General features: G+C 41.1%; 2 protein-coding genes across 2 annotated transcripts; both read right to left on the reverse strand.

Moving 5' to 3' along the window:
• Nucleotides 1-111: 111 nt before the first annotated feature.
• LOC131368735 (medium-chain acyl-CoA ligase ACSF2, mitochondrial-like) lies at nucleotides 112-7591 on the reverse strand. Its single transcript, XM_058414823.1, has 17 exons — nucleotides 7369-7591; nucleotides 6150-7109; nucleotides 5383-5569; nucleotides 4600-4728; nucleotides 4453-4506; nucleotides 4081-4199; nucleotides 3700-3862; nucleotides 2987-3082; nucleotides 2718-2869; nucleotides 2482-2573; nucleotides 2323-2399; nucleotides 2096-2203; nucleotides 975-1126; nucleotides 716-857; nucleotides 495-605; nucleotides 354-422; nucleotides 112-253 (listed from the first exon to the last, which is right to left on the reverse strand). The coding sequence occupies exons 2-17, from the start codon at nucleotides 6242-6244 to the stop codon at nucleotides 203-205; spliced, it is 1797 nt and encodes a 598-aa protein (XP_058270806.1). The 5' UTR covers nucleotides 6245-7109; nucleotides 7369-7591; the 3' UTR covers nucleotides 112-202.
• Nucleotides 7592-12895: 5304 nt separating this feature from the next.
• Nucleotides 12896-20868, reverse strand: slc16a5b (solute carrier family 16 member 5b). The gene is made up of 6 exons (XM_058408533.1): nucleotides 20697-20868; nucleotides 18960-19124; nucleotides 18116-18601; nucleotides 16253-16396; nucleotides 15043-15906; nucleotides 12896-14492 (listed from the first exon to the last, which is right to left on the reverse strand). Exons 3-6 carry the CDS (start codon nucleotides 18570-18572, stop codon nucleotides 14236-14238), a joined length of 1722 nt encoding a protein of 573 aa, XP_058264516.1. The 5' UTR covers nucleotides 18573-18601; nucleotides 18960-19124; nucleotides 20697-20868; the 3' UTR covers nucleotides 12896-14235.
• Between the last annotated feature and the right edge of the window lie 4879 nt (nucleotides 20869-25747).

A 25747-nucleotide genomic window follows, 5' to 3' on the forward strand; every position in this document is an offset into this window, starting at 1 on the left:
GAGAGGAAGAGTGAATTTTACATATTGTATATTGTTTAAAAATATAATGATAAAACAGTTGTCCAATAAAGTTTAAGATGTCAGTATAAAATCTGATTGATCATTTGTTTTGATTCATTAAAAATATCTGATCTCTAGCAAGCTAAAATGTGCAGCTATTATACATGGATCCATGGTCTTTGTACACAGTGCTGAGGCAGCTTCACAGTCCGAGTACGTTCTCCATTTCTGCACGCAGTTTATTCTTTTGGATCTGAGGTAGAGAACAAACATATCAGCCTGGTCCTTAGCACTTACAGGTGTCTCACTGTGGCACATGATATTTTTGTAGAATGCTAAATGATGAACCTTACTTTCCCTGAAGCGGTCAGTGGATATTTCTCAACAAACCTCACGTAATGCGGGATTTTGAAGTAGGAGATCTGAAATGCATAAATAAATCACTTTTTTTTGTTTTTGTGTATTTTCTTTGTGAACTAGGTCATTCCTATTACCTGGTCTTTGCAGTAAGCCTTGATCTCCTCCACAGTGCAATGCTGTCCTTCTGCTACCTTAATGCAGGCACAAACCTGCTCTCCCAGCCTATCATCTTTCACACCGACCACCTGCAGGATTCATGCGGACAGAACAGAAAAGAATGTTCCAGCTAATCCTCTGTGCTCCCTCTGTAACTCCTGCACTGCTGCCTCCTTGTGGTATAATAAAGCAAGCTCACCTGAACATCTTTCACTTTTGGATGCGTGTGAAGAAACTGTTCAACCTCAGCAGGGAAGATCTTCTCCCCACCACGGTTAATCATATCCTTTATGCGTCCCTCAATACGGCAATAGCCGTTTGGATTGAGGCTGGCGATATCACTGGACAGAGTACCCGAAAACAGGTCCTTTGACCATGCATGTTCTCTACCCAATCTACTTCTTGTCACAGTAACCAGTGGCATTATAAGGACGGATCTGTCATAAGCAAAATCTCACCCTGTCTTGTACCAGCCGTCCTCTGAGATGCTCTCCAGTGTTCTGTGAGGCTCGTCCCAGTAGCCCTGCATAACACAGTAACCTCGAATGAGCAGCTCTCCAGGTTGGCCCAGAGGAAGCAGTTGCCCGGACGATGACTCCACTACCTTAGCCTGTGGAATAGAACTTGATTTGAAGTGTATGTACATTCATTGGCAGTATATGTTAGAGAGTTTATTACATTTGTATCTACATTTATTGGATACTTAATCAGTTACACCTATCACATACGCTGCAGTGTAGCAATTGTTCAGCCTCTCTTTCATCACAACAGCCACAATGGCATTGTAGTGGCAAAGCATAATTGTCGTTTTAGTGTGTACAATGTGTGCACTTATTTGTCACTATTGCACTAATCTTGTTGGCCCACCTTTGTATACCTGGAGTCTGTGGTATGTCTTTTTCCATGTTACAAATACTTATAATTTGTAGCAGGTGGGGGTGTGGTGTAATGGGAGCTACTGCTGTAATGAATAATTGTGTACACCTGAGCCATCTTTTCGCTGTACACTATGTGATCTCTTTCTTTCTCTCTCTCTCCATGAACCATGTATTTGTGCATGTGGCCATAAACAGAGCAAATCAGAATGTTGTAAGCAAGCTGATAAAGCTGCTACAATATTAAGTTAATATGTTTTAGGCTTTGTTATTGACTGACTAGCTTTAAAAATAAAAATAAAAAAAAAGCTCAGGTACAAGCATCCTCATCTCACCAAACATTTATCGGTTGTCAGTTTCTATAATGATGCTATCTGAAAATTTCTGGAAGGTCAACTGTTTTTCAACCCAGAACTGCATTTGAGGTTGGTTAAAAACCTGCAACACTGCTTTGCCTGATAAACCAGTGCCACACACACTACAATCCATCTCCCAAGTATATGGTTAATTGTGGTCCTATGGTGGTCTATAGAAGAACCATTTTCCCAACTTCCTCAAGAATTTTAACCAGTTTACTATTTTTCATACATTTTTCTTAGAGAAAAATGAGAGAACATCAAAAATGTCTCCCATTTAAGTTCCAATTGTAAAGAAAGTATATGCATAATGCATTAAAAGATGTTAAGTGACTGAAACTTCCAGACCTCAGTGTGGTCCATGATGTACCCAGCACTATCAGTCTTAAGCTCCAGCTTGTCCACAGGAAACCCCAGAAATGTGATCGGACTGTTTTCTGTAGTTCCATAACCTACCTAATATTTGTAAAGAATGGAGACAAAACCGCTTTATCAGGCAAAAAAGGATTTCGAGATTCCACTGTGTTCGTGGGTGTGCAGTTCAAGCATCAACAACATAGCAGGCAAAAACTTACCGTTATCTGTTTGACCTTCATGTCATTTATCACTCTCCGAATGACTTCAGGGGGACATGAGGATCCACCAATGATACCTGGATGTTCAAAATTCTTGCTAGAGTTAGAATGATCACTGGAATGAATGTTAACATCGAAATTACAAAATAATAGTTTAACCTGTTTCAAGTGAGGACAAATGATAGTTCTCAGTGTTTCCCTGACTCAGCAAGTCAATGTACATTGTTGGGGTACCATAGATAACTGTGCACCTGAAAAAACACCACCACCAATTGGTAATGAACTGTAATCAATAAATATGGAATTATCTGGCCGGCTATATTTTATTTTATCCCACTACATACTAAATTGCAAACTGATTAAAACTAATAACATATCAGTAAATCCTATTATACTTCTCTTTTTGAATGGCCTCCAAGTTTGCCTGTGTATTATACGCAGCTGAAGGAAAGACCAATGTAATGCCATGTACTGCCATGCACATTCCAGCCAAAACAGACCCAAAGCAGTGGTACATGGGCACAGGAACACAAACTCGTACCTGTGTCTAGGGAGAGAGTGTGTAATGTTATATGAAGTCCACACCAACATTCGTCTATATTTGATTGTTCAGGCGATCTAGTGAACTATGTTAAATTGGAAGTGACTCATTAGGAAAGCTCACTCTCCAGTTGTAGCCCATGCGCAGTCCGATGAAATAAGCATTGTTCACAATGTTGTTGTGGGACAGGGTGACACCTTTCGGGTTTCCTGTTGTACCCTGTGAAATGACAATGGAGAAATGCAATGACTCAACCTTGACAATTATAGGATTATTTGGTTGAGAAAGTACTAAAATAAACATTACAATCACTATTGCACACCCGGTCAGTGAAACAGTTCCATAAAATTTATACCAGTTACAAGACTCCATTTCTGGTGATATCCTTTCCTGACATGATTGGTGTTAAGGCAGAAATGGCATATGTTTTTTATATTTTGACTTTATAGTTAAGTATTTCTTGCATTAGTGTATGTTGTATTTTGTATCACAAGAAAATATGACAGCTAACACAATTGGGGTCTTAATCCAATCCATCAAAACCTTTATTTTACATTATGTTGTAGTCAGGCACTCAAGACCCTGGGGATAATCTCCAAGTGAACCAGGCTGAACAGTGTGCTCTGGTGCTTTGGGAAAAGTACATATCTCCATTTATCTCCATGAAGCCAGAATGTTGTTTACAATTTGCATGGTTCATAATTTCCATATTACATAGTTAAAAGGGAAAATGCAAAAATTATGTTTTGAATGTTCTTAACTAAAAATGTAAATCAAGGTATGTGAAGTGAATAAGTGGTATTTATTTCTCATAGGTTACTGTGCAAATGCATTACCGATGTAAACTGAATGTTAATGGGGTCTTCAGGGCTTAGGATTCTCTGTAAGTTGTTCAGATGCCTGTGGTGCTGACTCTCTGCTGCTTGCATCACATCATCCACATGCAACATACCAGACTGCTTGCTGTCTGTCACGATTACTTTATGCAGATCAGGCAACCTAAACATTCATATTTCATATTTCAATTTAAGAGGTTTTCCACTTGTGTCAAGTACTGTATAATTCACTGAATCACTTTTAATCATAAAACTAATCTGCTTAAATCAGGTTTCTTTGTTGATTATTGATTTGGAATCAAATTCCTGCCCAAAGTCTGTAAATGTGGCTGATTTACAGACTTGATCCCTTGCTGTAATCTTCCTCTAATGATGTTCTACCTGGTGCTTCTAATACTACCAGACACTGCAGTGTTGAGTTCTGGACAGATCTCTCTCAGCATATCATAAAACCTCTGGCTCTTGAACTGAGTAGGACACACCACTGCATTACACTGCACCTGTATTCAAAGGAAAACAGCACAGTGTAAAACACAATGAGGTGTGCTGTAATCAGTGACGTAGTGTTGTGATTTAGCCTAATGCACCTGTACCGTCCTCAATTTTCCAATGACAAAATGTTCTCATAAAATGTTTTAATAGTTGTTTCTTTCTGCTCTTTGCTTCTTTCTTTCCTGTTATGTTACAGTAAAACTACCAAACCTGGTTAATATTTAAAAAATAAAAAAAGGAAAAAGAAAAGTTTAATCTTACCTTTCTCAGAGCAAAGGCCAACTCACTGACTTTATAAGCTGGATTCAAAGACACCTGCAACGAGGTTCTGGTTAATGTCTACTATTTAATAGATAACCATGTATCCTACAGCGAAAAAAAAATCATATTAATAAATCACATGCCAACCATGATGATTCCAGCCTTTGCCGTGGCAAACTGGAACAAGATCCATTCATAAGTATTTGGTCCCCAGATTCCAAGCCTGTCACCTTTCTGCAAACCGAGTGCAAGAAGACCAGCAGCCAGATGATCCACCTACAAATGGATTTTAATTCTTTGACCCAAATGCCACAAAATGAAATTTCCACCTGTTACAGTGGTGCCCATTTCCAGCATTGAATTTCTTTGACATGTTACTACACAGTGGTGGTTAATGACTTGTGTGAATGTAAATACACAGCACATATGAATATGTAGTGTTTCATAAGTATTTCTGTTTGTAATTAGGGGCAATATATTTATTGTAAAGTTAATTTTTTTTTCATGTAAATGGTTGTCTTTAAAGTAAATTTAAATTGTTTAAATGGTTCTCTTTAAACTCTTTTCTGCTCTCTGAGATGCGCCAGTACTTGCTCATAAGCATGTAAAACTTGAATGTGTTATCTTCAACAACTAAAAGGGCTGCGACTTGCAGCAATAAAATAATTTATTTATTAATACTGACACCAATACACCATTCTGCTGGTGTACTGGTAAAAAGGGTTCAATGCTATTAACAACCCAAAAGATGATTACTATAAACAACCCAGATGGTGTTACCTGCTCCTGTGATCAGCTTCAAAACAAACTACATCCTGGGAAATAATTTTGTTATTAAATCACATAGAAGCAAGAACCAGTCTGTTGTCAAACCAGATGACAAAAATGTGCATCTCCAATCAAAAGAATGAAATGATTAACAGAACCTACTTCATACTGAAACTGAGAGAATGATTTTCGAACTCCGTCTTGAAGAAAGACCACAGCCTCTCGGTCAGGCCATTTATTCACTGTAGTCTGTAAGCTTTGACCAACAGTTAGGGAGAGGAGAGGGACAGAAGAAGGACCATGGACATAACTGATGTTCAAAGCAGCAGGGCTTTCGACATGAGCCAATCTGTGCAAGAGGACAAAGAATATAGTGAGATTGCTGGGTAGTAAAATAGGAATGCTAAAATAGAGTGAATAGGATGGAAGGTTTGCCCAAAGGAATATACCTTGAATTTGAGCCACAATACCTCAACAATCATTGTTACCTTAGACTTCATGAAGATGTAATTGCTGCCAATAGTTTTGCAGTAAAATACTAATGCTGGCTATTTGCTATATCCAAATACTACAGATTTTGTTTTTTAAAGACAATACACAGTTGAAATACTTCATTTGTGTAAATGTGAAGTGGATATATTATTCATAGCCATTTTTCATTCTTGCGTTAATGAGCTTATTTGAGGGGTCAGCTTTGATGCCATTATGTGATGTCATTATTAAAATCAAAGACATCATGTTATTACTTTTTTATTATTATTAATATTATTTACTTCTTATGCAGGCAAGACAATAACTGATGCAAAGCTGAACTGGACCAATTAACCTGATGTCCCAATGTACCCGAGTTGACAACTATTTTGTGCTTAATGTGTTATATCGTTATATAACCTACAGTTAAATGCAATAAAATGGAGCTGATCACTTACCTACGAGACTGGGTAATTTCCCCTCTCTGGTGAATCCAGTGCGCTTTAAATCGCCTGCTATAAAAGCCAAAGTCTCTTAACAGTTTCATCGCCATATAGGGTTGATTGGGATCCTCTTGTAACTTGTAACGACTCTCTTCCAGTGAAATGTAGGTTTACTAAACCGTTAATACGTTCAGTTTTACACTGACCTTCGTTACCTGTCTGTACACGCCCCCCACTAAAAAAAGAAAAAGAGAAACAAAACAAACATAACAGAGACAACAAGACATCGGAGACTAATCCATCCAACTATGCGGATGCAATAGACGATTAGTTTACTAGTACAAATATCCTTTGTACTAAAAATTTGTAAAACACTACAAAAATATAGTTGTTTAAGCAAAGGCATCATCACAAGTGTGGATGAGAAAGCCGGTTTTGTGTGTGCAGCCTCAAAAAGAAGATTTATTATTACTGCCCCATTTATTATTACGCATTTATTATTACTGCTCCATATACATTACAGCACAGTAGATTTCTTTTCTTCACATATATCAGCGGAAATAGAATCAGACATGACCCCCACCCTACCCTGATAACCTTCTTCATTACACCTGAGTCTGAAATGTAGTCTCTCCTGGTCCTCAATGAGGCAAAGGCATCAATGACTTCGTTATGTTATACCTGTTGTAGCCTACATCAGGATTTTATATTGCGAATACACTAATTATATTTATTTAGTATGGCACTATTAAATATTAACCCGCTCGTGCTTGAAGCTTGGTGACATTTGATGAGCAGACAGACAGTAGCAGAAGTGTGATGGGCAGTAGAAAGTGGAGGTGGACCACAAGGAGCCGCTAAAGAATTCATTTTCTTATTAATGTGCTGTAACAGGAAATAATGCAAGAAAAAAAAAGGTTCTGTAAAAATATTGGAACTGGAAAGGAGATAGGAAAGTACAACCAAAATGTAACACTAGATGGAGGTATTTATTTGAGGAGGGAATACACACACACACACACACACACACACACACACAGAGAGAGAGAGAGAGAGAGAGAGAGAGAGAGAGAGAGAGAATCAACTAATGAATATTTGCAAGTAAAAAGTATCAGCAAAATTTGAAATCCTATGCTAACAACAACAACAACAACAACAACAACAACAACAATAATAATAATAATAATAATAATAATAATAATAATAATAATAATAATAATATAATAATACATACCATCTGGTATACCATCTTGTGTCAGTGACTGTAACATCCCAACACGAACGCGAACCCTCTCCGGAATACTAATTAGTCACGTGACTCACTGATTGTTTTCCCACGGACATAAATACCCCACGCACGCATTGTTTTACACGAAGTATCGTCCTCACATGACCTACTGAGCGTTATTCTGTGTTTCGATTGAATTTGAGTATGATCCTTGCCTGTTTTCCACGACCGATTCCTGCCTTGTTTATGATATTGATTTCTGTGTATGACTCTGCCTGTTTTTCTGACTATGCGCTTCGTTTTGTGCTTTTGGTTTTGTTTTCTCGGCCAAGTCGTTTTTCTGGTTTTGACTCGCGTTTGGTTTTTGACTACGATTTTGCCTGTGTGTTTGTTAATAAATTATGGATTCGACTCCTGCAGCCTCCGGCTCATCCTTACAGGATACTTCGCCAATGGAGAATCCAGCGGATTTACAAGCCACTATCGTCCACCAAGGACATATGATCCGCGCATATCAAGATCGGGTCGCGGAGCTACAGGCCGCCAAAGCACAGCTTCAACAACAACAGCCTCAAGCCCAGGTATCTATCGCTGCGCCTCTTGTTTCTCAGCCACCTGCTCCTGCTCCTGCTTAACTCCACAAATGACACTGCCGGAAAAATTTGATGGATCAGCTGACCGTTGCCGGGGATTCCTTCGCCAGTGTGCTAATTACTTTGCGCATCAGCCTGAACTGTATAGTAGCGATACAACCAAGTGCGCGTTCATGCTGTCTCTACTCAGGGGCAGAGCTCCGGACTGGGCATCAGCAGTATGGGACGCAGATCCACAGGTTAAGAGTTCTGCTGATTACTTCTCTGGGCAGATCTGTGAGGTTTTTGAGTATCCAGCCGGGGGTAAAGACATTTCTGTGCAGCTGATGGAATTATGCCAATGTTCGGATAGCGCTGCCGATTACGCCATAAAATTCCGTACCCTCACAGCTCAATCTGGGTGGAACGATACAGCTCTCCTGGCCGTTTTCCGAGGAGGTTTGAACCCAGCTCTACAGGCTGAAATGGCGTGCCGAGATCCTAACACCATGCTCTCCCAATTCATCGGAATGGCAATCCGGCTCGACAACCTGCAACACCAGCACCGCATCACTGCTTCCTCTCGTCTCCTGCCACGTCACTACCAGGACGTTCCAGATGCTCCAGAGGATACTCCTGAACCCATGCAACTGGGAAGAGCTAAAGTGTCAGAGAAAGAACGCCAGCGGCGTACCGACATGCGCTTATGCTACTACTGCGGTCAACCAGGTCACCAAGTGTCACGCTGCCCTGAGAAACCAACCACTTCTCAGGTGGGAAAGATTAAAAATTCTGCTAAGGTATCTTTATCGTCCATACTGCACTATGCTGATCAAATGTTTCCTGTCTCAGCGCTACTAGACTCTGGGGCGGCCGTCAATATCATCGATAGCGGCCTCATAGAGAAACTACACCATGCATCCCTCCTCTACGAGTGACGACCATCAACAACCGACCTATCTGGGAGGGATTCCTTTATCGTCAGACTCAACCCCTTGACCTCCAAATCAGGCTTTTTCATCATGAGAGGACCACGTTCTTCGTCATCTCCTCGCCTACTAACCCAATCTTTTTGGGCCTGCCCTGGCTACAACAGTGTAACGATGCTTGCAGAACCAGAGCGCCAGAGCGCCATCACCCGAATATTGACATTTGCGAACTCACTTCCTGTCTTACTCGGGTATTTAAGCAGCACGCTGCCTATTGTTCACTGCGAAGTATTGTTCTCTCCAGTGGATTACGTACCAAGCCTTGTTTATTGTTCCTGATTGCCTGCTACGTGTATGATCTTTGCCTGTTACTGTTTTCTATGAGTCTCGGTTTTGCGGTTTTGGTTTCTGTTCGCTAGTTCTTGCTTTTCCGGTTTTTGACCCTTTCGCTTAGCCATATCGATTCCGATTCTTGCCTGCCGTTTTGTGAATAAAGATCTGCATATGGATTCTACTATGCCTGCCTCGAGTGCATCCTTACAAACAGCATGAGCCTCGCATTTCTTGGAGAGACGGGGAACTGACACACTGGTCTCTTCAATGCCAGCGCCATTGTTTCTCGCCCACCTCACCACGTCCGTACTTTGCCACAACTGTAGAAAGCCCCGAACCCAATCATGCAGTCAGTATACCCAAGGAATATGAGGACCTGCGTGAGGTGTTCAGTTAGGAGAGGGCCTCTCATCTTCCACCGCATTGCCCTTGGGATTGTGCCATAGAACTGCTACCCAACGCCATGCCACCCAAAATCCAGGTCTACCCTCTATCACTGCCAGAGACTCAAGCCATGGAGGATTATATTGAGGAAGCACTAGTTTCTGGGTTCATTCGCCCATCTACATCACCTGCTGCTGCCGGTTTCTTTTTTGTGGAGAAGAAGGGAGGAGGTCTTCACCCATGTATTGACTACAGAGGCTTGAATAACATCACCATCCGTTACCCATATCCTCTCCCTCTGGTACCCGCAGCTCTAGAACAACTTCGAGGGGCCACGATTTTCACCAAGTTGGACTTACGGAGCTCTTACAACCTTGTGCGAATCAGGGAGGGGGACGAATGGAAGACAGCATTCCACACGACCCGGGGACACTATCTCGTCATGCCCTATGGTCTCACGAATGCCCCCGCTGTGTTCCAGTCTTTAGTTAATAAGATTCTCAGGGACATGTTACCACACCCACCAGGTACGCCCGTTCTGTCCCGCCTCCTACAACATCACCTCTATGTTAAATTAGAAAAATGTGAGTTTCTCCGTACCACCATCACCTTCCTAGGTTATGTGCTCTCACCAGGGAAGGTGGAGATGGATCAAACCAAGGTCCAAGCTGTCTCCGAATGGCCCGAACCCATCACAGTTAAGGATTTACAGCGCTTCCTGGGATTTGCTAACTTCTATATCAGGAACTATAGCATGATTGCTGGTCCGCTAACCTCTCTTCTTAAAGGGAAGCCTAAGAGACTGTCATGGACAGACCGAGCACGTGACGCATTTCAAAAACTCAAAAACATTTTCACCACAGCCCCGATCCTACGTCATCCTGATCCAGATAACCCCTTTGTTGTGGAAGTCGACGCCTCCAGCTCGGGGATTGGGGCAGTCCTGTCGCAACGCCAGCCAGATTCCGGGAAACTCCACCCATGTGCGTACTTCTCTAGGAAACTAACTCCAGCCGAGGCAAATTTTGATGTGGGCAACCATGAACTCCTCTCCATTAAAACCGCCCTGGAAGAGTGGCGCCACTGGCTGGAGGGAGCACAACACCCCTTTCTGGTTCTCGCAGACCACCGTAACCATGAATATCTGCGGGGTGCCAAGCGTCTCAACCCCCGTCAGGCCCGCTGGGCACTCTTCTTCACGTGCTTCCACTTCTCTGTCACATACCGTCCAGGCTCCAAGAACAGCAAAGCTGACGCACTCTCCCGTCAAATGGAAATGAAAAAATCGCAGTCTCAGTCTGAACCCATCCTGCCATCCTCTATTATCCTGGCTCCCATACAATGGAACCTTATGGAGGAAATCAGGAGAGCTCATGTGGAGGAAGCTCCACCCACAACCTGCCCTATATCCAAGCTTTATGTGCCCGCCACTCTTCTTCATAGAGTTCTACAGTGGGTGCACAAGGCGCCCAGTAGTGGCCATCTGGGTATTCACCGCACCACGGAACTCACCCAGTGCCGTTTCTGGTGGCCCTCCAGCTCCGACGTAGTGGATTATGTGAGATCTTGCTCTACCTGTGCCCAGTCACGCACCAGCCGCCAGCTTCCCGAAGGTCTGCTTTGAGCCACTGCCCATCCCACACCGTCCCTGGTCGCACATCGCAGTGGACTTCTTGACGGATCTCCCAGCCTCTGATGGGTTCACAGCAATCCTAGTTGTCATTGACCGGTTTTCTAAAGCCTGCAAACTGATACCGCTCAAAGGATTACCCACAGCCATGGAAACGGCGACCATGCTCCTTCACCAGGTCTTCCGCCACTACGGACCCCCAGAGGACATTGTGTCAGACAGGGGCTCTCAGTTCACCTCACATGTTTGGCGGGCCTTCTGTTCTCGACTGGGTATTAACGTGAGCTTGAGTTCTGGGTACCACCCACAAGTCTAATGGCCAAGTAGAAAGACTCAACCAAGAAATTGGGAGGTTTCTCCACTCCTATTGTAGCCACCAACAACACCGCTGGAGCGAGTTCCTCCCCTGGGCTGAATATGCCCAGAATTCCCTCACCCACTCATCCACAGGGCTCACGCCATTCCAATGTGTCTTAGGTTATCAACCGCCATTGTTTCCCTGGTCTGGAGAGCCCTCCTCTGTCCCCGCCGTAGATGACTGGTCCAGATGTAGCCAAGAGGTATGGGAAAGAGCTCATGTCCATTTACAGAGGGCTATTAGACGGCAGAAAGATATGGCAGATCGCCGCCGCCGTCCACACCCCACTTACAGGGTGGGGCAGCAGGTCTGGTTGTCTACTCGCAACCTGAAGCTCCAACTCCCTTGTCGTAAGCTCAGCCCACGTTTCATCGGCCCATTCACCATCATCCGCCAGGTCAACCCAGTCTCCTACCATCTGCAGCTGCCACCCACATACCGAATCTCTCCCACCTTTCATGTCTCTCTTCTTAAGCCTGCCTATGATCCCCCATCTAACACCCCCAGTCAGGACAAGCCTCCACCCCCGCTGGACATTGACGGAGCCCCGGCCTATCAAGTAGGTACCCTCCTGAACTCTCGTCACATCCGCAACTGCCTACAGTATTTGGTCGATTGGGAGGGCTATGGTCCTAAGGAACGCTCCTGGGTGGATTCTGCTGACATCCTCGACCCCTCCTTAATGGAGGAATTCCACTCGGCTCACCCAGATCGACCCGCCCCCCACCCTCGGGGTAGACCACGCCGTAGAACACCAGGAGGTGTTCGTAGAGGGGGGGGCTATGTAACACGAACGCGAACCCTCTCCGGAATACTAATTACTCACGTGACTCACTGATTGTTTTCCCACGGACATAAATACCCCACACACGCATTGTTTTACACGAAGTATCGTCCTCACGTGACCTACTGAGCGTTATTCTGTGTTTCGATTGAATTTGTGTATGATCCTTGCCTGTTTTCCACGAACGATTCCTGCCTTATCTATGATATTGATTTCCGTGTATGACCCTGTCTGTTTCTATGACTACGCGCTTCGTTTTGTGCTTTTGGTTTTGTTTTCTCGTCCAAGTGGCTTTTCCGGTTTTGACTCGCGTTTGTTTTTTGACTACGATTTTGCCTGTGTGTTTGTTAATAAAGATCCGCTTATGGATTCGACTCCTGCAGCCTCCGGCTCATCCTTACAGTGACCAGGCACCCTTTGAAAAATGTGCAAGTTGCGACCAACAGCACACCGTACATGCATGCACATCTTTGTAATTCTTACAGTAGAGATTAATTAAATTAAATAAGTCAGCAGAATAACCATTCTGAATTGTATCGCTTTATTTAAATACAAATTTCAGATGTATAAATATGTTTAGGGCTTTAAAGTTTTCAAAATTAAACAAATACATAAATGACTATTAGTTTGAACAAGGTCATTATGGTTTTTCACAGTATCAGTAATTCTATAATTATTCCCATATACACCGATCAGCCATAACATTATGACAACCAGTATAATAAAAATTTGTTGGTCCCCATTTTGGTGCCAAAACAGCCCTGACCCATCGAGGCATTGACTCCACTAGATCCCTGAAGGTGTGCTGTGGTATTTGGCACCAAGATGTTAGCAGCAGATCCTTTAAGTCCTGTAAGTCGCGAGGTGGGACCTCCATAGATCAGACTTGTTTGTCCAGCACATCCCAGAGATGCTCGACTTGATTGAGATTTGGGGAATTTGGAGGCCAAGTCAACACCTTATTTGGAGTTTGGAGGTGGAGGTGCTCATCAAATCATTCCTGAACAATTTTTGCTTTGTGTCATGTGTATTCTGACACCTTTCTATCAGAAACAGCATTAACTTCTTCAGCAATTTGAGCAACAGTACCTCATCTGTTGGCTCAGACCACAAGGGCCAGCCTTTACTCCCCACATGCATCAATGAGCCTTGGTCGCCCATGACCCTGTCACCAGTTCACCACTGTTCCTTCCTTGGACCACTTTTGATAGATACTGACCACTGCAGACCGGGAACACCCCACAAGAGCTGCAGTTTTGGAGATGCTCTGATCCAGTCATCTAGCCATCACAATTTAGCCCTTGTCAGACTCGCTCAAATCCTTAAGCTTGCCCATTTTTCCTGCTTCTAACACATCAACTTTGAGGACAAAATGTTCACTTGTTGCCTAATATATCCCACCCACTAACAGGTGCCATGACGAGGAGATAATCAGTGTTATTTACTTCACCTGCCAGTGGTCATAATGTTTGGCTGATTGGTGTATTAGCAAAGTAAACATCCTTCATTGAGCATGATCTACAAACATATCAGAACCTTAGGCAGCTAGGTGATTCTGATGGAAGTAGTTCTTCAAATAAAAGGTCAATATCTAAATGAAATGATTTTGTACATATTAGCAGTAATACAAAATTATCTATTGCAAGAGATCAGTATTCAGTTGGTTGCCAGTGGTGTTTGGTAAAACCTAGAAAACTTTCATAAAAATCTCATTTTTGAGTCAAATAAAGACTGTCAATATGTCATTACCACTATGTGCAAATTCACTGAGCTGCTTAACTGGGAAATGATAAAATGAAAGGCAACGAAAATATCGTTGTGCATTCCTGTATGTTCTGAAATACTAGTGGTAGTATACAGAAATACATTTTACACTTGACCGTTTAAACATTAGTGGCAGTATCAGTGTCTTGGACCGTCCTCCTCTGTAAAGGCACTTGGTTGCCTTCAAAATCAGTGGCTAGACTGATACTGGGCTTCAAATTGTGGTTGTGTTCAGAGAAAGGCCTCTTCTCTTTTTTGTTACACTGTCTGTCCAACCAGTAGAAGGACACCATAATGAAGAGGCCAGCAGTGGAAACAGACACACTGCAGAAGAAGAACACGTAGCTGTACTGCCCAGTAAAATCTGCCAACATTCCTGCAAGAGCAAGATCAAATTCAGCATGAGATCATTCCCACAGTGTGTCAATACCAATATTTTATTTATTAGGGAGATCAACTGGCAAGCTTGAATACATGGTCTTCCCATCTCACTTGAGATTTGATTTGCTACTGGGAACATGAGAGGAATAATACTGTGTGTTTTGTGTATGTCTCTGAAAACCACAGGAAAAAGCAGGAATGTGCTAAACTCATTTACCATGAGTTTAACAGAACTTTTCAGACTAATAATATTGTTAGACCCTGTCATAATGAACATTTCTCAGGATATATTTATTGTTAGAAACTTCTGGAAAGAACTAGAAAGGACTTCTGTAGATACCTCTGGATAAGAGGTCTGCCAAATGCTATAAATGTAAATGTAAAGGCATATTGTTGCTGTTGGTTATATTTACAGTTATTTTCCTAATAATAACAGACATTTCAAAATGAAGAGCATCATATATATGCTGATTGTTATTATTTATATAGCAATTTTCATGTTATTAACAACATTCATAGCCACAGTTCTGGAAGGCATGTCTCACCTGCCAGAGGTGGGCCCAGAAGAAGCATGATGCTCTCCATGATGCTGATGAGGCCCAGGGCTGACTGGAACCGACTCATCTCCACTGTCTCCATCAACACAGTGTAGAGCAGTGAGCCTACGATACTCATAGAAGCAGCAAAAACCAGCACATAGGCCAGGAGTGCCTGGAAACTTGTTACTGCCGCACACACACAGTTGCTCAGGCCGTTGACCAAGAGGGCAAAGGCGAACACGTAGACAAAGTGGTGGCTTCCACGGAAGCGCTTAAGTCTGAACATCAGCGCTGCCGTTGGTCGTACAGTCACGTTGACTAGACCAAGGACAGCCATAAGCAGAGCAGCACGCTCCTGGTCTATCCCATGTGCAGTTGCGTATGGCACCAGGTAGATAAGCGGCACTAAAAAACCCAGCATCATCCATGACACCCCCAAAGCATAGGCAAGGAATCGTGGGTGAGTGCGTATTAGGTCAACAGCCATATGCCTACACAGAAAGGGCACTATGTTTGCCAGGGTGTTCTGCAGACGCCCCTTAAGCCCTTTATGCTCCCTCTGTGCAAGAAGATCGTTGGTTTTAAGCAGTGGATTTACTGATTCTATTGCCATTGCCTTCACCTTCATTTTGGTCCGCAAAGGTCTCATAACAGCACCACACACACAGCAGTTGAGCACTACTCCACCCAGTACCAGGAAGCTGCCCCTCCAGCCAAACTGCCCCAGCAGAAAGTTGGCCAGCAAAGGCAGAGTGCTTAGACCCAGCGCTGTTCCTGTGGAAGAGAGGGCACTTGCAAAGGCACGGCGGCGTACAAAATAATAGCCCACCATGGTGAGTGATGGCTGGAAGCACAAGCAGAATCCCAGTCCTGTTGGGAGAGAAAAAAAGCCCACAAAATTACTTCCCTGGGTCCAACAAGTAAAAATGGCCTTGACCTCATCACTCAGCTTTGCATCTGTAAAATCTCAGTGATCTTACCACCTTGCTTTAACTGACATGGAACTCTCACCAAACAGAGTTAAGGGATTGCCTTTTCTCTCATGGAAAGCAATGGTGCTTTTAAATTTGCCACAAATAAGGAACCATGCAAGATAAATTCCCTGAAATGACTGTTGGGATATTTAGAATTATCCACAACAGCAGTATTGGGAGTGCTGAATTTAATGATTATTGGCACATGCATGCCATGCACATGTATTATATGTGAGACTCACCTGTGATGACTCCGGTGGCAATGTACAAGTCTGCCATGGTTTGAGCAAAAGAGCTGACTACCATCCCCAGTCCACTCAGGATCCCGCCCACCATTATTGTTGTACGACAGCCGAAGCACTCCACGAGAATGCTGCACACAGGGCCTACAGAGAAACATTAGCATTGTAATACAAACAATAATACGCATGGAGTCATACACACAAGACAAAGCACACGCAAATACCCAAAACCTGATATGACAATAAGTGGATCTGAATTTCAGATTAACCATTTTATCGTCCCCACACATATGGAGATTATCTGACTAAAATATAATAAATGAGGATTGAAGTGGAGGATAAAAACACTATGTACTACACAGAACTGATGACAATCCTCTTTCATGACTACAAAAGAAAACTTGAGTATAAACAACATTTTTCCCCAAGTTCATTTACAATTCTATAAAGGTTTAAGCACCGTGGACATATTACATACTATTTAAAAAATTTGCACAGTTACTTGTTATTTGAGAAAAATAATAGAAAATAAACTGTGGTATGTGCAAAAATGTTTAATGACATTTGAAAAGAATGGATATTTTTTCATAGCATTCCCCTGTTTTGTGGGCATCAGTTAGTTTCATGTAATTTTCATCAGTCAGCTGTTTAGAGAAGCCCACAGTTGAGTGTTTGAAGAATCTGAGAATTTGTTATGCAGTAGAATAGTTTTATAATTAATAATACTATAACGGCATAATTATTAAAGGCCTAACAAGTTAATTCGCTCCTGAGATTTTATACCTGGAAGGGTATTCAAACCTTTGCACAGACTACAATTATCATTCTATTGTTTTAAGTTCATCAAATAAAAAGTAACCATGCATTAATCACAGAAGTTTGCTGCTGCTGTTGCGTTTGCTTCATTTCACTTCAAGAATCATTAAAAAGTATGTCATTTGGCAAAGGGTGCCCAAACATTTGCATACAACTTTACAATAATCAGATCATGTTTCCCTGAAATCAAAGTTGAGAAAATTAAATGACATAATAGTTCAAATTACAAATGTTCTTTCACATGGAAACTTTCTAACTACTTTACTTCTCCAAGTTTTCTTTTTCTCCTTTACAGCATTTCTGTGCATGTGGTCACATTCATTAAGCCCATGGTCATACATATACAGTAGAAATCATAAAACCATATATTGCTCTACAACATACAGTACTTGCTCCTCTGAGTTAGAGGTTGTTCACATACTTGGTGTCAGCTAAGTGCTGTATCTTTACAACTAATAACAATTTTTTTTATTGGTAACAAAATCTACCTAAAATAAACACTACCCACATTCAAAATAACATTTTGGATGACATGAAACTGTGCACAATACAGTTTGTAGGATCACCTTTGTTTTTCCAACACAGGGCCAGTGGAAACAGTGAAATATTTTCACAGCTGAACCACGTCCTGCCTGGATCATATATCTCAGCTGTCAGAATGAGCTTGACATTCCTCCATTGGGCAATAGGAGAACGTCTTTCTTATGCTCACTTATCGAAATTGGTAAGCATTCAATACAATGACTTCCTTCACTTTATCTGACTGTTTATTTCTTCTACGTGTAACATAACATTGTGGGAGCCACAAGGAGGGAAATCTGGAAATACATAGGTCAAAGTAAATGTAATAAAGTAATAAATAAGGTGTTTATTTGGTTTGGTTTACATTCGAAGGGTTCAGGAAACAGCTGTGTGGAAAGCCAACTGAGTCACTGAGAATGTTGTTTGACACTAAATCATCACATGAGTCATTCCAAGAAAACAAAGAAAAAAAAAATGAAAATAAATCTCACCATCTCTATGGATTTATGTGACTCCATTGCCTACCTCCTGCATGCAGTACTGCTGTCATGATGGCTGGCACCCAGGACGTTTCAGAGTTGCTCGCTTGGAACTCTTTTTGCAAATCTGTGTAAAAGATGCCAATGCAGGAGGGGAAGGCAAGAGTGAGTGCCAAGACCAGGATAGTAGCTGTCAGTACAGCCCAACCCCAGCCTCCATCAGGTGCCAGATGTCCACTGTATTGCTCTCCCGCGGCTCCTGTGTGGCACTGCAGCCCCTCATGGAGGCTGGAGGAGTCTCCTTCCTGATCCTCCTGATCCTCAGCATTGCAGCTATGTTCCTGGCCTTGCTCTGGCACCATATCTGAAAGATGTGAAGAGGAAGTCCTGCTCCATGTGTCAGGGCTTTGAATAGCATCAGCACTGGCTCTTGGTGGGTGAGTGATGGAGCCACTGATTATAGTGGTCCTTGGGGTCCAAGGAACATCTACACCTTCAGTCATTCTTCTTGCCAGAGGGACTTTTCTTCCAGCTGTAAGAGAACAAAACTAAACAGTGTATAGCACAGCTTGGTGATTTTTCTCTTATGCTCTAGTTTAATTCATCGTATTAATTATTAATTGACTTTTATTTGCCATTGAGTTTTAATTGTTTAAGTTTAATAAATGATGAACATGTTTCTGCAATAATATAAAGACAGCCTGTTCACCTTAAATGTTTCTGTCTAGTTGTTGTTAACAGCAAATCAGTCATTGCTGGATGTGAAGGGATTTATAGGCAGGAACTATGTCTTTTTTTCTTTTCTTTTTTTTTTTTTACTTATGAACCATAAGCAAAAGGAAATATATTATGTAAAGATATGTGCCAGCATAATATCTTGGAAATCAAACCTGTCCACTGTTTCTTTGTAGCCTGAGAGGCACATCAGCCTGGTGACCTTCTCTCCTGAAGTCTGCTACGCAAGGCTGTTTTAATGAGATTTAATGGGAATGACGCGGGCTATTTTTGCTAATGTGGCCCACTCTGAAAACAACTCAATGTCAAGACTTGGCAAGCTGGGAAAAAAAATAGATTAGATTAGATTAGATGTGCAATTTTAAACATATTTTGTCTAATGTATGTCTGCTTCATTTTAATATTTTTAGTGGACATTGTGTCAGACAGTTTGTGATTTTTGGGACATTGGGTCAAAATAACTGAATATCTGACACACACATAGACATTGTTTTTTTATTAGACCTTCATATTGTAGTAGAATGTTCATTAAGCAAACATACCATTAAAGACGTTTGTTTTAGTAGACTAAATTACACACACACATACATACACACACACACACAACCACATTCCTGAGTTATACAGAAAGTGGATTTGAGTTATAGTGAGTCAGGGAAAGAGAGAGAGAGAGAGAAAGAGAGAGAGAGAGAGAGAGAGAGAGAGAGAGACAGAGAGACAGACAAAGAGATATTGTTCTGGATTATTCTATTATTTCACATTTCAATAAATCTCTCATATAGCATGTATTTGTAATGGAAAACCAGGTATCTGACATCAAGTCACAAGTTCCTTGCTATTCTTGCAGAGGGTTGAATTGGTGTCATTTGTAGTAAAAAATATTTGGGTACTTTGTATACAATTTCACAAAGTCTAGCTCAAAATATTCTGTGGGTTACAGGTGCGAAAGCAAAAAGTCTTACAAATAGTGTACATTTAAGTGAATTACGTGAAGTATGTCATCTACAGTATAGGCATATGTGCAAACTGAATTCCACTAAAGCAAAATCTGTGAACCTAACAATCGTAAGCTAATATTCAGTAAATTAGTCTTACTGCTAGATTGTAGGGTGTTAAATGAGTTGTGTTAAATATAAGTAAAAATGAGATAATAATACCTAAAACTAATAATTCCTTACAGGATCATGACACAGTATCTGGAGATACCGAGTTATTACGTAGAAATAAATGCTTCCCCTCCCCCTGAAAAATAAATAAATACGGAAACCACTTGCAGTACAATGCATAACCTGAGAGTGATGTTCAACAGTAAGTTTTCACTCCTCAGCACCAGCTCCATCCTACACTTACAACGCCCTTCAGGAAATACTTTAATGCATAGCTTATTGCGTGTTCAACAAGTAACCTAAATAAATATATGCTTTCAAAAGGTCCTGTGAAAATGGCTTGTTTTGTTTAAACTCCCACTCGATTCCTGTATTATTTTCCCCAAAGACGCAGCATTGCCCTGAAACCAGCGCACAGAACAAACCTCAGTACTGACTAATCTGATTACATTTTTCCTGGTTTTATTATAATCCTCCACTTCTCTCGCCGCACAGGTTTCATTATTATTTTTTTATGATTATTATTTAACCGGAAGCGTATGTACAAGCGATGCCCTTTGTGTTTTGTCACTTTCTCCATTGGAACAGCAGGACAAGCCAGCACCTGTTGCATTCTCACTCCAGGGATCGAAACTCAGCTGCATCTCAAACCATGCACAAGCACATCCTCCCTCCTGTTCCACGTTAAGCTCTCTACATATCCGTAGAATTGTCCGGAATGAAAATGGAAAGCAAACACACAAAACCATTGGTACCTGTATCTGAACTGTACAATCACAGCCTTACCTTGCGCTCAAAAAATGGTGCGTAATCGGTAACTTCACCCTCTCGCGCTGCCTTTCTGCGACATCTATACTGTCTCCGCACCTTACCAGGAAGATGGCATATGCGCTTGACATAAAGTGGCCCTAAAGTCTCTTTTCTTTTGTGGCCTTGCGTGACCCTCTGTGCTGGACCAGGGAACTCCAACACCGAGCACGCGCACGCACGCGCTCGCGGGCACATACTCCTTGGATTAGAGGAGGGGAAATGAGCTCGTGATTGCTGAATGATGGTAGAGAATTGCTGCTTAACCATTGGCTAAGCACAAGTGCAAATACACCATGGATAAATACAATTAAAATCCCGACCCCCGCATTAGAGTTGATTGTTTAGCCCTACGGTTTGCACACTGTCCCACTGTTCTGGACAATACAATTTACTGAAAGAAAATTTTACCCCAATACCCCCCAAAAAAGAAAAAAAAAAGCTTTACAGACTCCTTATGGTTCCTGTTTATTAATGCCATTTTATGCTTTTCATATATCAGTGTCATTTATTCATTAATTTTTTGCCTGGTCAGGATTGCAGTGGATCCAGAGCCACTGGAGATGAGGTGGAAAAAAACATCCCTGATGCGAGGCCAGTCCTTTGCAGGGCCTCATACACACACTCACACATTCATTCACACCGGAGTAATTGATGATAGCCAGACTACACTGGAAATTTGATATTAAATATTATTTATTTAACACTGATTTTGGGCAACAACAACCACAACAACAATGGAAAAAGTGTGTGCTGGAAGAATATACAGATGGAAGGAAAAAGCTTTACATCATTTCATCCTCGTCAAAGCATTCAGTGTCCTGTAGATGGGGACATTGTCATCCAGGAAGAGACCACTCCTATCAGAACAAATATGTTTCATCCTAAGTCACAGGTGATTGGTCAGAAGATCTTTGTATTCATTAATGTGGGTAGGCAACACTATATACACTTATCGAACACTTTATTAGAAACACTTTACTAGTATTGCGTAGGGCCTCCCTTTGCTCTCAAACCAACCTTAATTCCTATACTGATTAGAAGATGGGTAAGTCTTCAAACAGACTGTTACTGATTGCTATTAACAGCCCCAAAGTGTACTAATACACCCCAAAGTGAACTAATGATCCCTTCATCATTGCATCATTAGTATAAACTAATTTTAGCCCAATATTTGTAAATAATGAATAATGAATAGTTTGTAAGTATGCACTAAAAAATACCTTCATTCGTTTTGCTTGCACTGTTTTTTTTTAATGCACATTAAAGTGCAATTTGTGGAACAAGTACATCAGAGGGACAGCTCATGTTTGACGTTTGGGGGACAAAGTTAGGGAGGCCAGATTAAGATGGTTTGGACATGTTCAGAGGAGGGACAGTGAGTATATTGGTAGGAGAATGTTGGACATGGAGCTGCCAGGCAGGAGGCAAAGAGGAAGGCCAACGAGGAGATATATGGATGTAATAAATGAGGATATGAAGCTAGTGGGTGCAAGTGTTAAGGATGCAGAAGATAGGGATTTATTATCCAGATAATAGCCTAACTTTTAATTTTTAATGTTAACACAGTTGATAAAAGTCGGCTAACAAATGTATGTTGTGTCAAAAAGGAGGCCCACTGTCTTTGATTATGAAAACCCCTGACATAAGGACCCTTTTGAATATTATTCCATACCTAAGACCTACTTAAATTAAATAAGCCTAAATAAAATATAAACTGTTAAAGTGCTAAGACATTACAATCTGAATATCATGACTTTCTATTATTCAACTAATGCTAAACTAAACTAAAGATACAGACATGGTTTAGGCAAACAATGGGCCAGAACAGACTCCATCATTTGGCTGTTCTGTCAGTTGAAAAGAAAGAAATTCTCAGCACTATAAATATTAGTTTGGTAATTGACCGTTTTGTTCAAGTCAAGTCACAGAGATACTCTCTGATGATTTCACCTTCAAAGAAATAGGATAGAAAAATCACCAAAAGCATGAAGTAAACAAGATACAAGCACAGATGAGAGAAGGAGATATGAGAGAACATTAAGAGAAGAGACAAGAAGAGACGAGAAGAGAAGAGAAGAGAAGAGAAGAGAAGAGAAGAGAAGAGAAGAGAAGAGGGAAAGAAAGAAAGAAAGAAAGAAAGAAAGAAAGAAAGAAAGAAAGAAAGAAAGAAAGAAAGAAAGAAAGAAAGAAAGAAAGAAAGAAAGAATAATACACAGTAGTGCCAGCATAAATGAGAAATGAAATAACAGGTGCAAGTATAATATAGATTACTGTAAAATGATAATAATAAAAATGGATCTATATGGCACTGCTTCACACACAAGCTGTAAAAGAGACAATATTGCATGGTATACCTGTGTGAGAGAGAAAATGTAATGAATTTAATGAACTCCTTTAAAGTACCAAGACTCTGAAATGATGGGAGGAGTCAGAAAAAAGATTGAATTAAATTTTCTTTTTGTGTTTATTAATAAATAATATTACATAAAAATGCCCTTGCAAAACATGTTATTCTTGCTTACCCTCTTTCCCTAATTAGCCCCTGATGTTTTGGGCTCAACCCCTGATGTTTTCAAATCTTATAAACGCCCCTGGTTTGACTAACAGGGTAGGATGGTAAACTTATTGCAGCATTCCACTGTATTGCATAGATCTGTATAACATTTGAGTACTGAACAAGCCAAATACAAGTCTTCCTGATCACACACACACACACACTTGTCCTCTGATCCTCGGTCTGTGACGCCACGGTCTGCGGATTGAAGAACACGCTGAAAGACGGGGAGGAGCCAAAGTCTGCCGCTGTATTTGTGTACAGTTTATGGAGAATCACAGAATAGTGGGGCTGAGTAGAAAATGGCCTAGCAACGCCCATGGTAGTTACAGATCTGTATTTAGCAAAACAGTGTTAGATGTTGCTTGTTTTACTTTCTTATTACCAAATCCCATGTACTGGTTCTATAATATTTTGAGTCATGTGATTGTAGTGCTTCCTGGTTTGTTATAACAATAACAATAATAATAATAATAATAATAATAATAATAATAATAATAACTAGATTTTTAAAATTTGTCGTGACAAACTATGATGTTGGCTTGACGAAGCAAGTAGTCGCAATGGCCGATGCATTTTGGAGTGGAGAGATTGGGTGCCAACAAGTGTATATGTCACCAGGATACATGTCAAGCAGTTCCTGAGCAGCTAAGTGATGCCAGTGCTGCCACCTTAAATGGCAAGGTAAGCATTTAATTCTCACACAAACACAAAAGCACAGTGAATTGTGGTCAGGGTCAGTCTCAATACAGCACCCTGGAGCAAAGAGGGTTAGGGGCCTTTGGGTAAAAAAAAAAAATCAAACCCTGAAGTTAATATAATGTTCCAGTCCCTGAGGAGACCTGAAAGCTGAAACTGGAGACACCCAGAACCTTGATTTCTTTTTGGTTTTTTTTTTTTTTTTAGATCTACATCTGTGGAGGCTTCAATGGAGATGAGTGTCTTCTCACGGCTAAGTGTTATGACCCTGATCATGAACAGTGGACGCTGATCGAGCCGATGCACATGCATCGGAGCGGCTTACGCATCGCCGTGCTGAACAACAGAGTGTTTGCTGTAAGAACACACACACACACACCTCTGAAAAATGAAACAATATGAGCTATGTACAAGTTTATATCATTGCTGTGTAAGCGATGGGAACGAGACATGTTTCTATTCGCACTGTTTACGTTCATTTATTAATTTATTCCTTCACACTGACTAAGAGAAAGCCTGATCTTTAACAGGTTGGAGGTTTTGATGGAGACAATCGTATGCAGAGCATCGAGGCCTTTGACCCTCAAACTCCTGGAGGATTCTTTCTCCCATGTTTACCCAACGCAGAAACTTTGGCACTGAGGTAACAAACATGGCCTTAAAACAAGACTTAGACCCAACTCCAAACCCTGGAGTGAATTAAATAAAATCCGGCTGCTGTCTATCTCTACATCATATTGTCATCTTCTTCTTCTTCCAGGTGATGGACGGTCGCTTATATGTGACTGGTGGTTACAGTAGTAAAGGCACCAACTCCACATGCAAGTACTACGATGTGTATAAAGATGAGTGGTACGAGCCGTTTACTGTCATGTTCAGAGACCTGGGGTTCTGGATTTAAGATTTTTATAGCAGAAACTCATTGTGTGTGTGTGTGTGTGCGTGTGTGTGTGTGTGCGTGTGTGAGTGTGTGTGTGTGTGTGTGTGTGTATTTTGTAATTCTTTATTGTAGTAAACCAGAACCTCAGCATAAACCTGATGTTATGATGATAATTAAAGACAGAGACATCATGAACTTAACAAAATCTTTATTTCCTGCAGGTTTGATGTCCAGAACATGAACATTTCCCGCAGTGCAGTCAGCTGCTGTGTGGTTTCTGGACTTCCAAACATCACTGACTACATCACTGAACGTGATGGTCTTCTGTAGTTGCAGAGTTTTTATCAACCTATAAACACATCTAATCACATGTAATCTCCTGAAAAGAGTAAGTGCAGCCAAATGACTAGAATGTAAACTGTAAGGGTAATATCTCCTAAATTACTTTAGAAATCTTAAAGCTGGACATGTGGAAATCTATTTAACAAATATGTTGTTAACTAATAAACTGAAAGACACTCTTCAAAAAACAGCATACATGCAGAAGATTTGGACTGCTTAAATATTTATTTAAACGTGCAATTTTGCCTTTTGTAATTAGGCACAGAAACGATTACACATCTTTCCTTCTTTTTTTGGGCTTTTTCAGCAGAATTTTGTGGAAAAGGGGTATCAATGTTCATTTTCTAAACTTTCCATAAATTATTTGTTATGAGATATTTTTAATCACCTTGGGACAACATTTTTATAATACTACTACTACTAATAATAATAATAATTATTATTATTATTATTATTTTATTATTATTATTATTATTTAATTATTATTATATTATTAGTCACCTGTGGTTTTGTTTCAACTTAACTGTATGAAACTGATCACTGGACACTTTT

The sequence above is a fragment of the Hemibagrus wyckioides genome, linkage group LG02 (assembly GCF_019097595.1).
Source record: "Hemibagrus wyckioides isolate EC202008001 linkage group LG02, SWU_Hwy_1.0, whole genome shotgun sequence".
In the NCBI taxonomy this organism is placed as follows: domain Eukaryota; kingdom Metazoa; phylum Chordata; class Actinopteri; order Siluriformes; family Bagridae; genus Hemibagrus; species Hemibagrus wyckioides.

Excerpts from the sequence above, each read along its gene's own strand:
- LOC131368735 (XM_058414823.1), bottom strand. The coding sequence starts at position 6,244 with ATGGCGATGAAACTGTTAAGAGACTTTGGCTTTTATAGCAGGCGATTT. Across the intron at positions 4,507-4,599 it reads CAAAGGCTGGAATCATCATG|GTGTCTTTGAATCCAGCTTA; the intron begins GTTGGCATGTGA and ends ACCTCGTTGCAG. Across the intron at positions 254-353 it reads CACTGACCGCTTCAGGGAAA|ATCCAAAAGAATAAACTGCG; the intron begins GTAAGGTTCATC and ends TCTCTACCTCAG.
- slc16a5b (XM_058408533.1), bottom strand. The coding sequence starts at position 18,572 with ATGACTGAAGGTGTAGATGTTCCTTGGACCCCAAGGACCACTATAATC. Across the intron at positions 16,397-18,115 it reads AGCAGTACTGCATGCAGGAG|GCCCTGTGTGCAGCATTCTC; the intron begins GTAGGCAATGGA and ends GTTTCTCTGTAG. Across the intron at positions 15,907-16,252 it reads TGCCACCGGAGTCATCACAG|GACTGGGATTCTGCTTGTGC; the intron begins GTGAGTCTCACA and ends CTCTCCCAACAG.